Raw genomic sequence first — 13658 nt, forward strand, 5'->3', positions numbered from 1 at the left:
CTCTCTCTCTCTCTCTCTCCATCTTCCCATCTCCTCTGTCTCACCCTAGTCAATAACGATTTAGGATTTCTCTTTTTCCGACAGCGGACAGAACTGATCCTAACTGAAGGTTACATTTACTAGATCTTTTAAGAAGGTGGTACTTACTCTTATTAATAAATACACTGCTTATTTAGGATTAAACCTATTTTCAAAACAAAAATACAGAAAAATCGTAAAAAAAAAACTTTGCTTTACATACCAATCATGGAACAAAGATATCATATTCCAAAAATCAAATAGTTTCTTTTTTTTAACTAAGAAAATCAAATTTTATGACAAAGTGAGACGTTATGCTTTGATTTGCCATGTTTAATAAATAAGAGGGAGACAACTCAATTCGAACCATCGAGATCAAAATCAGCCTTGTAATTGCTACAATTTCATATTAAAATCGCTAAAAATCATAAAATATGATTTTCTGTATGTAAAAAAAAAACTTGATCAATTTATGTGATTTTTGGAATATGACATCTCAGTTCCTTGATGAGTGTGTACATCATAAAGATTTTTTTCTGCAATTTAGTTTTTTTTTTTTTTTTTTAAATAGGTTTAATTCTAAATAAGCACCATAAATGCATACTTATTAATTAGTATATTGAGATAATTAGCCAAGAGAGATTATGCCAGGTATAAATAATTACAGAACGACGGCAATTACCAAGGCGTTGGTAGAAATAACATAAAATTAAATACATCATGCTCGCTATTATAATCGATAGGTTCGTTGGAGTTGTTTGGCGACAGAGAGATAAGTAATGAAATTAGAGCAGATATACTTTATTTTCATGGATAATTAGACGATGGTATTTTGTCGACTGTCAACGTGAGGAGTCCCACTGAGGAGTTACCAGGCAGATCGTCACACTATGCCTAACATTCTCCCGATCAACATATTTAGAAAACAAAACATTATTTTATGTAATAATTATTACGTACTAAATTACTTTTGTCAGAATACCATGCATAAAGATCAAGGAATCGTGGGATGGAAACATCTTCTTGGGTGTTAAGAGAAATAATAAGCTTTGTTTTTCTTCATCACTCAGATATAATTTACAATCAACCCTAAATATAATTAGGATCGCCCCCCCCCTCCCCAGATACAATTACAATCAACCCCAGATATAATTATGATCAACAAGCTCGTTGAAGTACTTGTCGATGCGATATTTTTGGAGCTGAAGATGAAATTAGAGCAAATATATGTTTTCTTTTTTTTTTTTTTTTATTATTGCAGCTAACTGGATGTCACTTAAAAACCTCAATGTAGATCATGTAGATCAGTGTTTCCAGATCTTTCTACCTTCGTGGAACCTTTTCAATAATAGTGATATCCTAAAGAAAATATTTTACAGTCTTATTTATTAATTTATTTATATATTTTTTATAACCGGGTTAGGAGACTGACGAGATGGTGAAATCAGTCGGTACTCATTAAACAAGTTACTTGGTTTCACATGAATCACACATGTACAGTTTTATATCCTCAAAGCATTAACTCACTACATTTCTGAAATTTTTAGATGAGGATTGTTTATTCGTATTATTTGGATTCGTTGGACTACTGTCCTTATCCTGGGCATCATTTTCAAAATATTTCGGTTGATGTAACCTCCAACGTTCTCCAGGTGTATCTTGTTGAACTTGGGAATGTTTCTGCCTGCAATGACCCGTGGCACAGAGGTTAGAATACTTGGAAAAATCAGTTGTAAAAAATTGATGTTCTCCTGGAGGTTGAAGGTTCAATTTTCAGTGAGGATGACCGAAGAATACAATTGTAAACTACTTAGGACCTCTATCCAATCATGGCTCATGGGATGAGAGCATGTAACCCCTGTGAAGTAAATAAAGGGTTTTCTGCTCGAAATTCCGACCAAATTCTCGAGTTCAACAAAATGCACCCAAAGAAGGTCGGAGGTTACATCGACTGAAACATAAAAATAATACTCAAACTGAGAACAGTAGACTGAAGAATCTAAATAACACTAAATCACTGTTATTTAACTTTACCGAATGTATTCTTGCAAATATATTGACTGACTATTATACTTTTTAAAAAAATATGATGTGATAGTTTGAGAGTTTAAAAGTACCCTCAATTTCCAAAAATATTTCCATACTAAAGAAAATTAGTTTCTAAAAATCAAACTAAAAAATTCCTTTGCACATATGTGCAAAGGCATACTAATCTCTTCCTATTTATCGGTAACTCTTGAAGGAACCCTTGGCAAGCTGTTAAGGAACCTCAGGGTTCCGCAAAACCCAGATTGGGAAATCCTGGCATAGACTGTCCAAACTGCAGCTCTCTTTTATACCGTAACTCACTTTCATTTGGTTGTTTTATTTTATAGCATATCAACCTCTTTGGGGTTATTTAATGCCAAATCCAGTAGTTTTGGTAAAAGTTTTTATGATTCCAGTTCTTTATGTCTTCAAATATTTATTCATAGTGTTTGGTTTGATTGTTTTGTAGAAGAATATTATTATTTTTGTTTTTAACTTTGCATAACATGATTGAGTTTTACAAAAAAAAAAAAAGCAAATAAAAAAATAATAACGCCAATGTTTGGTGCATTTTTGATCAGGAAAACAGTATCTTCTAACAGCCTGAGGCAAAAGTGAACCTGGGAGCAATGGTAACTAAAGGGCAACTCCACATTCCCAACAGCTCTCAAATGGGGCCTCACTAGTAGATGTCTTCTGAGGTCATACCCAGGATCCTTAACATTTATCATCTTTTTCTCTTGTGTAAGGTTCACACTCGATTTGTTTGTTTATGATAGCTGTACTCTGAGTGATAATGGTCACAAGCTGTCATCAGAGCTTTAGGGAGTTGGTCATACCATGCCAGAATGTAATTGTAACTGACCGTTCCAAAAACGTGTTCATGGCACAGAGACATCAAGTTACACTTTCAGCCCACAATCTTGTTATAGAGCAATTTTCACAGAAACAATGAGTAAAGAAAAACGGTTAACATTTTTTCTGCAAGAAAAAAATCTTGCCCTCCGTTGCCGAAAGGTGGTACATAGCCGAAATAGCTTCTGGTTTGAAAGTTGGTTTCAATAAAGTTGTGTGATCTTTTCCGCCTACAGTTTTTCCAATTAACTTAAACAGTGTATTGCACGTGCCAGTCTCTGTAACATACCTTCTTCTAACTCAACCTTGCATTCTCTCCCCGGCTCCTTTTATGCGTCTGGTATAGTTTTATTTGCATGAAATGATGAGAGTCTGCGTTACTTGCACGTGATCGTCAAGTACAAAAGCAACTGTGAGTGGAGATTTTTTTTTTTTTTTTTTTTTTTGTCAAGTGACCGAACCCTACAAAGTACACACACGCATGCTATTCAGGTAAGTTACAATTTTCCCTGCAGTAGAAAATACGAAAGATCATTCTCCCCTCCCTTCCCCCCCACTCGATTGCAAAGTAAATGTGAAATTTGGAAAATCCTGCTTAGGCAGGTACTTGAGCTAGTTTGTTATAAATGAAGAAATTGAATTAAAAAGAAAAGAATGTAAGCAGATCAGAATGATAATGACTAAAAATTGTACATTTAACTATTAAGCTATTAAATTAATTGAATCTTAGTTAATTTAATTAAGATTAACTTCAATATGTGGAAACGTTTTATTCATTTTTATTATAAGCCGATTAAAAACGATTAGTATTTTTGAGATGTACTAGACCATCGGTCACGAACCTTTTGAACTGTAGTGATCACTAAATGTATAATTCTAAATTGGACAGACCACTAATATGAATTTAGAAGAAAAAAAAAAGCTAAGTACATTTATGTAATAACTAGCAAAGACATGTTCCCTCCGATCATATATTTTTGCTAAGCTAACTGAACATTTAATACACTGGTCTCCAAAGGAGGAGGTAATGACTGGGAGGATCATATCATCACAAACAAACACTGTGCCCCCTCCCCTAATGAAGAAGTTAATGCCTGGGAAGGATGCTAGCATAAAAACATAATAGATAAGAAACTATCCCCTTCCCTTCGAAAAGGAGGAGTTAATGCCTGGGAAGGATGATAGCATGAAGACATAATAGATAATATACTACCTCCTTCCACAAAAAAGGGAGGAGTTGATATCTGGGAAGAATTATATAAAAAGAATAAATAATAAAAGGATAGATAACACACTACCATACCTTGCCCACAGAAAAGGGAGGAGTTGATAACCGGGGGATGATATCATGACAAAAGAATAACTCTCCCTCCTCCCGCCCCCCAAAAGGAGAAGGTAGTTCCTGGGGAAATGGTCTCATGGCAACAGAACAGATCAGATACTACATTACGACCCCCTCAAAGGAGGATGTAATATTTGCGTGAATTACTTTCACTCCCTTAAAAAGGAAGAGGTTATTTCTGAGAGGACGGTCCTATGATAACAGAACTGATACTACACTATCTGCACCCAATGAAAGAAGATACAATAATAGCATGAATAAATGTTTATTTTCATTCATTTAAAAACGTCTAGTCATCAAAAATACTATTTTTGCCCCCCCCCCCCGACAAAAGGAGGGTGGACTTGTAAATTCACCTTTGTCCGTTCATCCGTTCGTCTGTCCGCAATTTTCTCAATAACTATGCCTTGGAATCTTTTGAAATTTTGCACTTTTTTAAAACATTAAACATGATATGAGTAAAAAAAGTAACAGAACAGATTTTCCGGGAAAAATCCGGTTGCCCCCTTAGGATGCCTTTCAGGTTAAAATGGCTAAAATTGACACTTTTGTGCTTATTAAAAAAAATTGATGCCTTGGATTTTTATAAAACTTTCTAAAAAGTTGTAACTAACTGATTTCTATATGATTTTGTTTGTCTATACTTTGCGATAACTCTTGGGTGTACCCCAGGGGCTCTTTTAGGGCTAATAAAAACACTCCATTTTTGGGACTATCTTACCATATTTATCCAAAATTTTCTATGTATGTCTATTTAGCAGTTTTGCATGTTGCTGAACTTAATTTTAAATATGTTAAGGCCCTGGGAAGGCCTTGGGGACTTTTGGGGCAAAATGGTGTGTGTGTGGGGGGGGGGGAATGATGGACATAGTCATTTCTTTTTTTGCATGGTGCAGAACTCAAATTTACATATGTTAAGGCCTAAAACTGCACCGTTTGTTCATTTTCACAAGGATTTGCCGTCTCCTGGGGACTTTTGGGGCTAAATGGAGGGGGGCGGGGAATGCTGAACTTAGTCATTTTTTTATGCCTCATTCACTGTTCACACACACGGGGGACCATGCATACTTCACTTGGTATTTTTTTTTTTTAGTTCCTTGGTTTTTTGACTAAGATACCACCCATTCTTCCACTCCATCCTCCTTTTCTTACTTAGATTCCAGTACATTTTAAGAGAAAAACCTGCTTATTTTCGGTTTTGAACAAATTAAAAAAAAAACAACAAAAAATAAAAAACAGTGGGCGATCTATTATTTAGAAAAGGGTAAAACTTTTTTTGTTTGCTTTTTGTTCTGCTCCATCTTCCCCGTTTTATACAAATTAAATCTTTGTATATAAATATCTATATATTAACACCGTAGTACCTTTAACGTACGTACGTGTATCACGGTTTCCAGATTATGAATTATTCGATCGGGAGATCCTATTTATTAAAAAGGAGGATAGAAGGTGATAACATACTACGAAAATTAAATTAGTATATAAACGCTAAATTTTTCTTAATTAAATTCTTGTAAGGAAATATTTATACCTGTAAAAACATAATTCAATGAAGGAATATAAAAAAACAACGTTTTTTTTGCGAATAAATAAATAGATAAAATAAAAATAAATAAATAAATCTATATAAATAAAACAGCAGATGTATGTATGTGTGTATGCGTAAAAATATTGAACCGCTAAACTCTTAAACTACTGGTCACATAACACTGGAATTAACAGGAAATACTAAGCATACACCAAGAATGGTTAATAATGAGTAAAATCTTTGTTTGGATGAATGAATAAGGTGTACAGAAATATGTCGGTAAGTTGAAATGCAGAATATTCATTTTAACTTGCATTACTTCTGCACATGTGCAAGTGGTTTACTTTTAAATCTTTCTCGTGTATCTGTTGATAGCTCAAACTATAGGGAATGCGACTGGAGCATTAAGTATTTTGGTTTCGATTCTAGCTGATGTTATTCAAGTCGTCTTTTAAAAACTTTTGAAATCAATACTGTATATTAGGTACAATATAATATTCAATAGAGAATTGGCTCTGTAATAATAAATATGAAATCGGCATGAATTAAAATATATTTGAACATATTTTACAATCACGCAAGGCGGCCACCCCACACTAGTAAATAAATAAAATTGACTATATAAAATGTTAAAATTTCACTTAGAGTTTATTTTTTAACTTTTAAATTTATAAATAAGTAGCTTTGCCTACCTAGCATATGCAGCTGATTTCATTTTGCTTTCTTGTTTCTTAAGCTATGCCGTTTCCTTCTGCCAAAACAGTATTATTTTGTTTTTAAATTTGAATTTGAAGTTAAAATTTAATTAGTACTGAATCGGTTGGTTATTAAATAATTAATTAAACTTAAATCTTATAAAACCTCTCTCTCCTCCAATCTATCTCTGTAAATCCTGTTTTTTTTTTTTTTTTTTCCAGTCGGCCTGCATCTGTTTTTTTTTTTAAAGAAGAAGAAGAAGAAGAAGAAGAAGAAGAAAAAGAAGAAGAAGAAGAAGAAGAAGAAGAAGAAGAAGAAGAAGAAAAAAGAAGACATTTTTAAAATGAAATCGACTGAACTTCTTATGGAATGTTAAATTTTTACTCCCATAAATTCTTTTAGGGCTTGTTTTGTAACTCTTAAATTTTTAAATAAGTATTGCTTGCCTAATACCCTGGAAATGGCTTTAGTCACTGTTCATTCGCAGAATTAATAAAAGTCTGCTGCCTATTTTTGACAATAAGATTACCAAGTATACATACATTTGTCATAATGACAATTAAAATTTGATTTTTAAGAATTAATTTGCCTAGCAATTTGAAGTAGTTCTAGTCATAATTAAGTATTAATAAAGATTCTGTCTTTGATTTTTACGAATTAATTTGCCTAGCAATCTTGAAGTATCCCTAGTCTAATAATTAACATCAATAAAATATTTTTCTTTAATATCTAAGCGTAAATTTAAACAATCCAACACATTTCTCATTGATATCATATTAGTTTATGAGCGGCAACACATTCATTGAGCACTCTGTTATAATTAAGGAAAGTCGAAAGTGAACTTTTGGTTTACTTTCGGCAGCCTCGTAACTTTTGCTTCCCTTATTTTGTATTTTAGTCCTCACATTCTATAAATCGAGATTTTTCACAGAGAGAAGAATTGCTGTTTTCTGGGTCAGAAGCTCTTCATCTAACACTTATCATTGGCTAATTTTATAATCTTGAAGTAGTAGTTTTTTAGTTCTTTACTTAAAGCGACTTCATGTCTTGTCTGGAGCGATTTTCTATAAAAAACAAAAAAAGTGGAATTATATTATAAATTTCAAGTAAAAAAGTAATTTTAAGAATGAAAAATTAATGGTTTGTTGCTTGCTTTGATATTAAATACTTATAAAGTTATATATACTTATAGTTGTATATATACTTACAGATGTATATATATATACATATATATATATACGCATATATATATATATATATATATATATATATATATATATATATATATATATATACTACTTGTATAAACTTATATATATGTTCATATACTATATATATATACATATAGATGTATATATACTTATATATATATATATATATATATATATATATATATATATACATATTTATATATACATAATCACACGAAAAGCTTATGCAAGAAGTGACATAGTATTTTATATGAACGAGAAATGTGATCCGAGATGAAGAATCTTGTGTCACCTCAATACCTTTTGATCGATACTCACCTTACGTTCTGCTTCTTCTTCTTCCGCATCGGCTTGGTCTTGCTTTTGTTGTTCGTCATAGGACATAGCGACAATGGCCAATATTAAATTGACCAGATAAAAAGATCCCAGAAAAATGACTAATATGAAGAATAATGCATGAACAGGTCCCTCCGCTCGTATTACCTGTACAAAGAGAATTGCAAAAAGCGCCTTTTAAAAGATCGTTTAGACCAAAATTTAAGAACAGCTTAAAAAAAAAAAAAAACAACAACAAAAAATAAATCTATACAAATGGACTTTCTCTGTCTGTCTTTTTATACATCATAGACTTATAAACAACAGACATACAGCTAAAATCATGTTAACACACCGGTTCTTGTTGAACCAAAAAAGTTAAGCTACATTGAAGTTGGTCATATTTAGACGGGTGATCATTAAGAAATGAAAGGTGATGGTGGCTCACTAGTTAACAACATGGACTGACAATTGAGGTGTACCAAGTTCAAATCCAGTTGGTTCCACATAAACACTTCCACTAGGGATGTTGGTAACTTTCACATAATCTCTCTCTGTAAGTACCCAAATGTCATTGTAAGTAAGTACCTAAGTGTCTTTTTAGAAAGAATTCCAACTAGAAAGATATTGAGGAAATGGATTCCAACAATAGAACCATTTAATTCATACAAAATGGACGAATTAAGGAGTAACAGCTGTATAAACGAATATGCAAACGGTGACAGACTTGCAGGTGCTAATACATTTTATGAACCGGAAGTCGGTCTGAGTGCATATTACGAACTGGATTTCTCAAGATTTCGCTGAATCAAATCTTAAAAATGCTAGAAAACCCAATCAAATTACAAAATGCTAGGAAGCAGAAAATAACATTTATCAGATACTAATATAATAAAAAAACACACAAAAAAAAACAAAACCCTGGAAAACTAATAAATTAAATATAACAATAATCTACTGTAAGCTTGATGAATGAATATAGTTTTATTTTGTGTAATTAAGTAGAAACATTTTTTTGCGTGATTAAAAACTAAGGTACTACTGCACCTTAGGAAATGGTTATTTTTTGGGTGAGAGTTTTGTTTTTTGGGTTAAGGGTTAGGATAGGGATTAGAGATTAGGATTTGCTCCAGTGCCTGTAATATTTAATCTAGGCTGGCTAAATTCATTGTTGTGTGCGCCATTGTTATGACTGATTAAAATTAAAGAACTTAATTTTTTCTTCCAATTTACCAAAAGTCGTCTGCTTTTCTCTGTATTGGCTAACCGCATCTGTTATCACTTTCTGATTGTCTGATCAGCAACGTGACCAGTTTCTGGTCCAGTCATACTGGACATTTATAAGAAATCCGGTTTGTAATATGTACTAATACCGACTTGCATTCTGGCATGAGTTGATTCAAACCGTTTCTTCTACTTAATGGACTAAGACTAGAATAAGCACAAAAATGCTTCTCAGGCTGTGAAAAGAATAACTAAAAATTGAAATAGATTTCAGCCACATTTGGCATGTAGGTAGTGTTTTGTAGCCTTTTTTTATTCCATTTTCACCCCAAACAAGGCACAGTGCCACTTTGATGTAGGGGGTTACTATCAGGGACATAAGTTGCAGGGATACTATGTATGGAGTTGAGCAGTGAGATATCTGTTTACGTTACACTTGACTTATACATATCAGTATAGTTGAGAAAGCAGGGACCCGGAAAGGAAGTTCCAAAGTCTAGCAATTCTAGGGAAGAAACTATTAGAGTAGTAGGCTTTCTTACATCTAGGGATTTCTACTGTGTATGGGTGGGATTTTGCTGCTTGTCAGGGGTATTTACATCGAGGTGGTACAAGGGCTTGTAGCTCGTTGAAGCATTCACCATTAAAATACTTGTAGAACAGACAGAGGAATGCAACATTATGTCGATGGGACAGAGGTTGAAGCTTAGATAAAAGTTCAGGACCAGGTTGGCAACTCTCTTCTGAACCCTGTCCAAGAGTGAGAGACTAGTAGCAGATGTACCAGCCCAAATGTGATAACAGTACTCCATACATGGGTGAATGGTGGCCTTGTAGAGATACAAGATACTTTCAGGCGTAAGTAGCTTTCTAGCATGATAGAGGGAACCCACTTTCTTCGCAGCAACCTTGGCAATGCTCAATGTATCTGTTCCAGCTCATGTTCTCTGTGAACGTTAGGCCAAGGAGTTTGAAAGAAGTACATTCAGGTAATGTGTCTTTAGTCATAGCTATTAGTGGTTGAGAAGGTTTCTTGTAATTATTGAAGGAAACAAGCTTAGTCTTGGTAACATTGAATGTGAACATCCATTTTTGTCCTCATTTAATCACAGATTTGAGGTCTTCCTCTAGTGTTTCTGCCATTTCCTTAGATATGTGTTCATTTGTTTTCCCCTCATGCCTGTTATAGAGCATGGTGTCATCGGCAAATATACCCATCTCAGAAACAATTTTATCAGGGAGGTCATTTATGAATATTAGGAATAATAAAGGTCCAAGGATAAACTCCTGATGTACGACCGTCGAGGACAACCTGGATTCTTCTTTTATTTAAGAAAGATCTAATTATGTTAAGTACTCGTCCAGTGATACTGTAAGATCTGATTTTCCTGAGAAGACCATCGTGCCAAACCCTATCAAAGACCTTAGATATATCTAGGGCTACTGCTCTACCCTCACCTGCTTTGTCCAGTGAATGGTATATATGTTCAGAGATTACAGTAAGGATATCTGCTGTAGAATGAGATTGTCTAAATCTGTATTATTGGTCAGTCAGAAGTTTATCAACTGTAAGGTGATGAACTTGAGCTTGATTAGTTATGGACTCAAATATTTTGGCGAAAAGTGGGAGGAGGCTAATGGGGTGAGAATTCTTGTAAACTGGTACTACAGAAGCAGTTTTCCAGCAATCAAGAAAGCAAAGATGACTTTAGTAAAGATTGAAGCTCATAAAAAGTAAAAAATAAGTTTAATTTTTTTTATAGAAATGGACCTCTCATCAAAAATATGGCCAAGACGTTAGTTGGGTTTACAGCTTGCCACTTAATTTCAATGACGAAGGATTTGAAACTTACACTGCTACAACACTTGCGACGAGGGGTTTGAAACTTACATTGCTATAACACTGGTGATGAAAGATTTGAAACTTACATTGTTATAACACTGGTGACGAGGGATTCAGCACTTACACTGTTATAACAGTAACTAATAGAACATTTTTCTTTTACCTGTATTATGTTTGTATTTTGGGGAAGAGAGGGGAGAATCGCAATTTTTTGTAGGGCTGTTCTACAAAAGATCCAAATTATGAAAGAAATGAGAGCAAAAAGATATTTAGGAAAGAAGTTACTTACAAGTTGGTAAAGATTTTCCCAATAATCTTGAGTCATTAAACGGAAGGCACACAGCATAGCCCAAGCGAAGTTATCGAAGCTAGTGTATCCAAAATTTGGATTGTCCTCAATTTCAGGTAGGCATGTGTAGTTCTCACTGCACTTACTGCATAAGTAATAAAAACACACACACATGTATATATAAGTAATAAAAGAACACACACACATATAATAAAAACACACATGTATATACATCAATATAAAAACACATAGTAAACAATTTGAGTCACATATAAAAATAAGTAAAAGTAAGACATTATCTTATAAAAACATTTTTTCTCAATTTTCTTATCTTTTAGTTGGGGATGTCGCATCCTACTAAATGCCAAATATTTACCTGCTATTTTAAAGGTTCTAACCAGTTCTTTTTGTGATTAAATGATTTAATATGTGAGAAAACTATTCTTTTAACAACCTGTAAGATCTCGTGCAGATGGAAAGTGTGAAGAGAAAAGAAAAAAAAAAAAAAGAAATGGCCGCTTTTTATATGCTTGCTCAGTATGCAAATGAGATGCTTCCGATTGGATATAAAAGAAGAGTCTGATTTTTCGGAAGTGTGGATTTTGGACTTGACTATTAAAGTGGCGAATTGTGTTAGCAGTGCGTTGTGTTTTGCAGTTGGGAGGTTCTTAATAGTAGAACGTAAATTGTTGGAAGTGTGACATCATTGCCTTTTGATTTTTTTTTTTTTTTTACCACACTTTTTAGTTCGTTTTTTTTTTCTTAACCGTCCCTTTAAATGCAATTGTTTGGATCATTGTTGCAATTCGTTCACCGGGTATATTCGGCAGGTATTTTTTTTTTTAAAGTTATGTTTTCATAAGCCCGGTAACATCTATGATTATTGGAATGAAAACAATCTTTCTAAGATACCAGTTTTGCTCCATGTCGTACATAAAACTTCGGTATTTAGTTATTTTCTCCCTCTTAACTCTGTTTAAGCCAGCTTCATTATATATATATAAAAAAAAACATAATGTGGTTATAGTCAGTTAACGTACTTCCTAATTTCCGGCATAGCGCTACCGGAAGTGGTGACATCAGTACCTTCTCTTTTTTCTCTCGCGCCCATATCTCTCCTGCGCATGAACTTTCTTTATTACATTTTTCCAATTTTTATTTTTTTATTTTTATACTTTCATAAACATAAAAAAACTTTTATTTTTAAGATATAAAAAAAAAACTTTTATTTTTATAATCTTATAAACATATATTTCTTATAAAATTTCAAATAAAATAAAAATCTTTATTATTTTCTTTTCTTATTAAAGTGCAAATAAAGACTAATTGTGTTATTTTTATCTGCATAATTTTGTTATTTTTTATTGTATATTTTTCAATAACGTCCTTTTCTTATATTTTATTTTAACAAATCATTTCACAATAAAAATACTGAAGAACAATGAAAGTGAAGGGACTGACTTGCCTTGTCACCGCTTCCGGTAGTGCTATGCCGGCAATTAGAAAGTATGTTAGCTGACTATAACCCATAATGTTTATTAATATGAAATCTAAAATAATTAATCCCGAAAATATGGTTTGACCTAATTCAATTTGATTTAAATTATAAAGATTATTAAAAATTTAGTGGAAGGAAAATAATAAAAAGCTCAAAATAATAATGAAATAAAAATTAGTGAAGGAAAATATTTACAATACAAACGAAGGCGTATTTCATTTTTTTTTTTTTTGATCCACCTATGTAAATAAAGTAAAATTGTCGACTCTAGGCGTATAGAAAATTCTTTTAAAGCTAGAATTTTCAAAGAAACAATTCTTGGTTTAAGGATTTTTATAATACTCTTTTTTTTTTTTTTTTGATTTTTTAATATATTATGTTACTCCGGTGTAACCTTGGCCAGTATAATGTAAAATTTTTCCCTGTAAAAATTCTTTTTTATCTATAAAAAAAGAAAGACTAGTTTTAATATCGTTTTTTTTTTGTTTTTCGATACGTGTCAGATGAATTTCTATACAAAACATATCTAAGAACACTGCCAGAAATATAAATTACCTTTATGTGAAATTTGCAAAAGATAGGCTCAGCTGTTTCGAAACCTATGAGGAAGGAACACACACACACACACACACACACACACACACACACACACACACACACACACACACACACACACACAGATCTCTTGTCAGGAATTAGGTAAATCCTATACATAATTAAAATATCTTTTCTTTAATAATAGTCTATCTGGGAGAGTAGAAATAGTATTAAAATATGACAACATTTTTCTATGTGTAATTTTAGTTAACAT

At 32.7% G+C, this 13658-nt stretch overlaps 1 protein-coding gene across 3 annotated transcripts in view; it reads right to left on the minus strand.

Annotated features, from left to right (window-relative positions):
• The window catches only part of LOC145260449 (sodium channel protein para-like), a 645789-nt gene that overhangs the window by 194243 nt on the left and 437888 nt on the right, over positions 1-13658 (minus strand). For all 3 annotated transcript variants that reach the window (XM_080118504.1, XM_080118501.1, XM_080118503.1), the window contains 2 exons: positions 11350-11494; positions 7997-8161 (listed from right to left, as the gene is read on the minus strand). In XM_080118504.1, coding sequence (XP_079974630.1) covers positions 7997-8161; positions 11350-11494 — 310 coding nt within the window. The remainder of the gene's footprint in view (positions 1-7996; positions 8162-11349; positions 11495-13658) is intronic.

This window comes from Euprymna scolopes, chromosome 36, assembly GCF_053919585.1.
Source record: "Euprymna scolopes isolate OS-2025 chromosome 36, ASM5391958v1, whole genome shotgun sequence".
Taxonomy (NCBI): Eukaryota; Metazoa; Mollusca; class Cephalopoda; order Sepiida; family Sepiolidae; genus Euprymna; species Euprymna scolopes.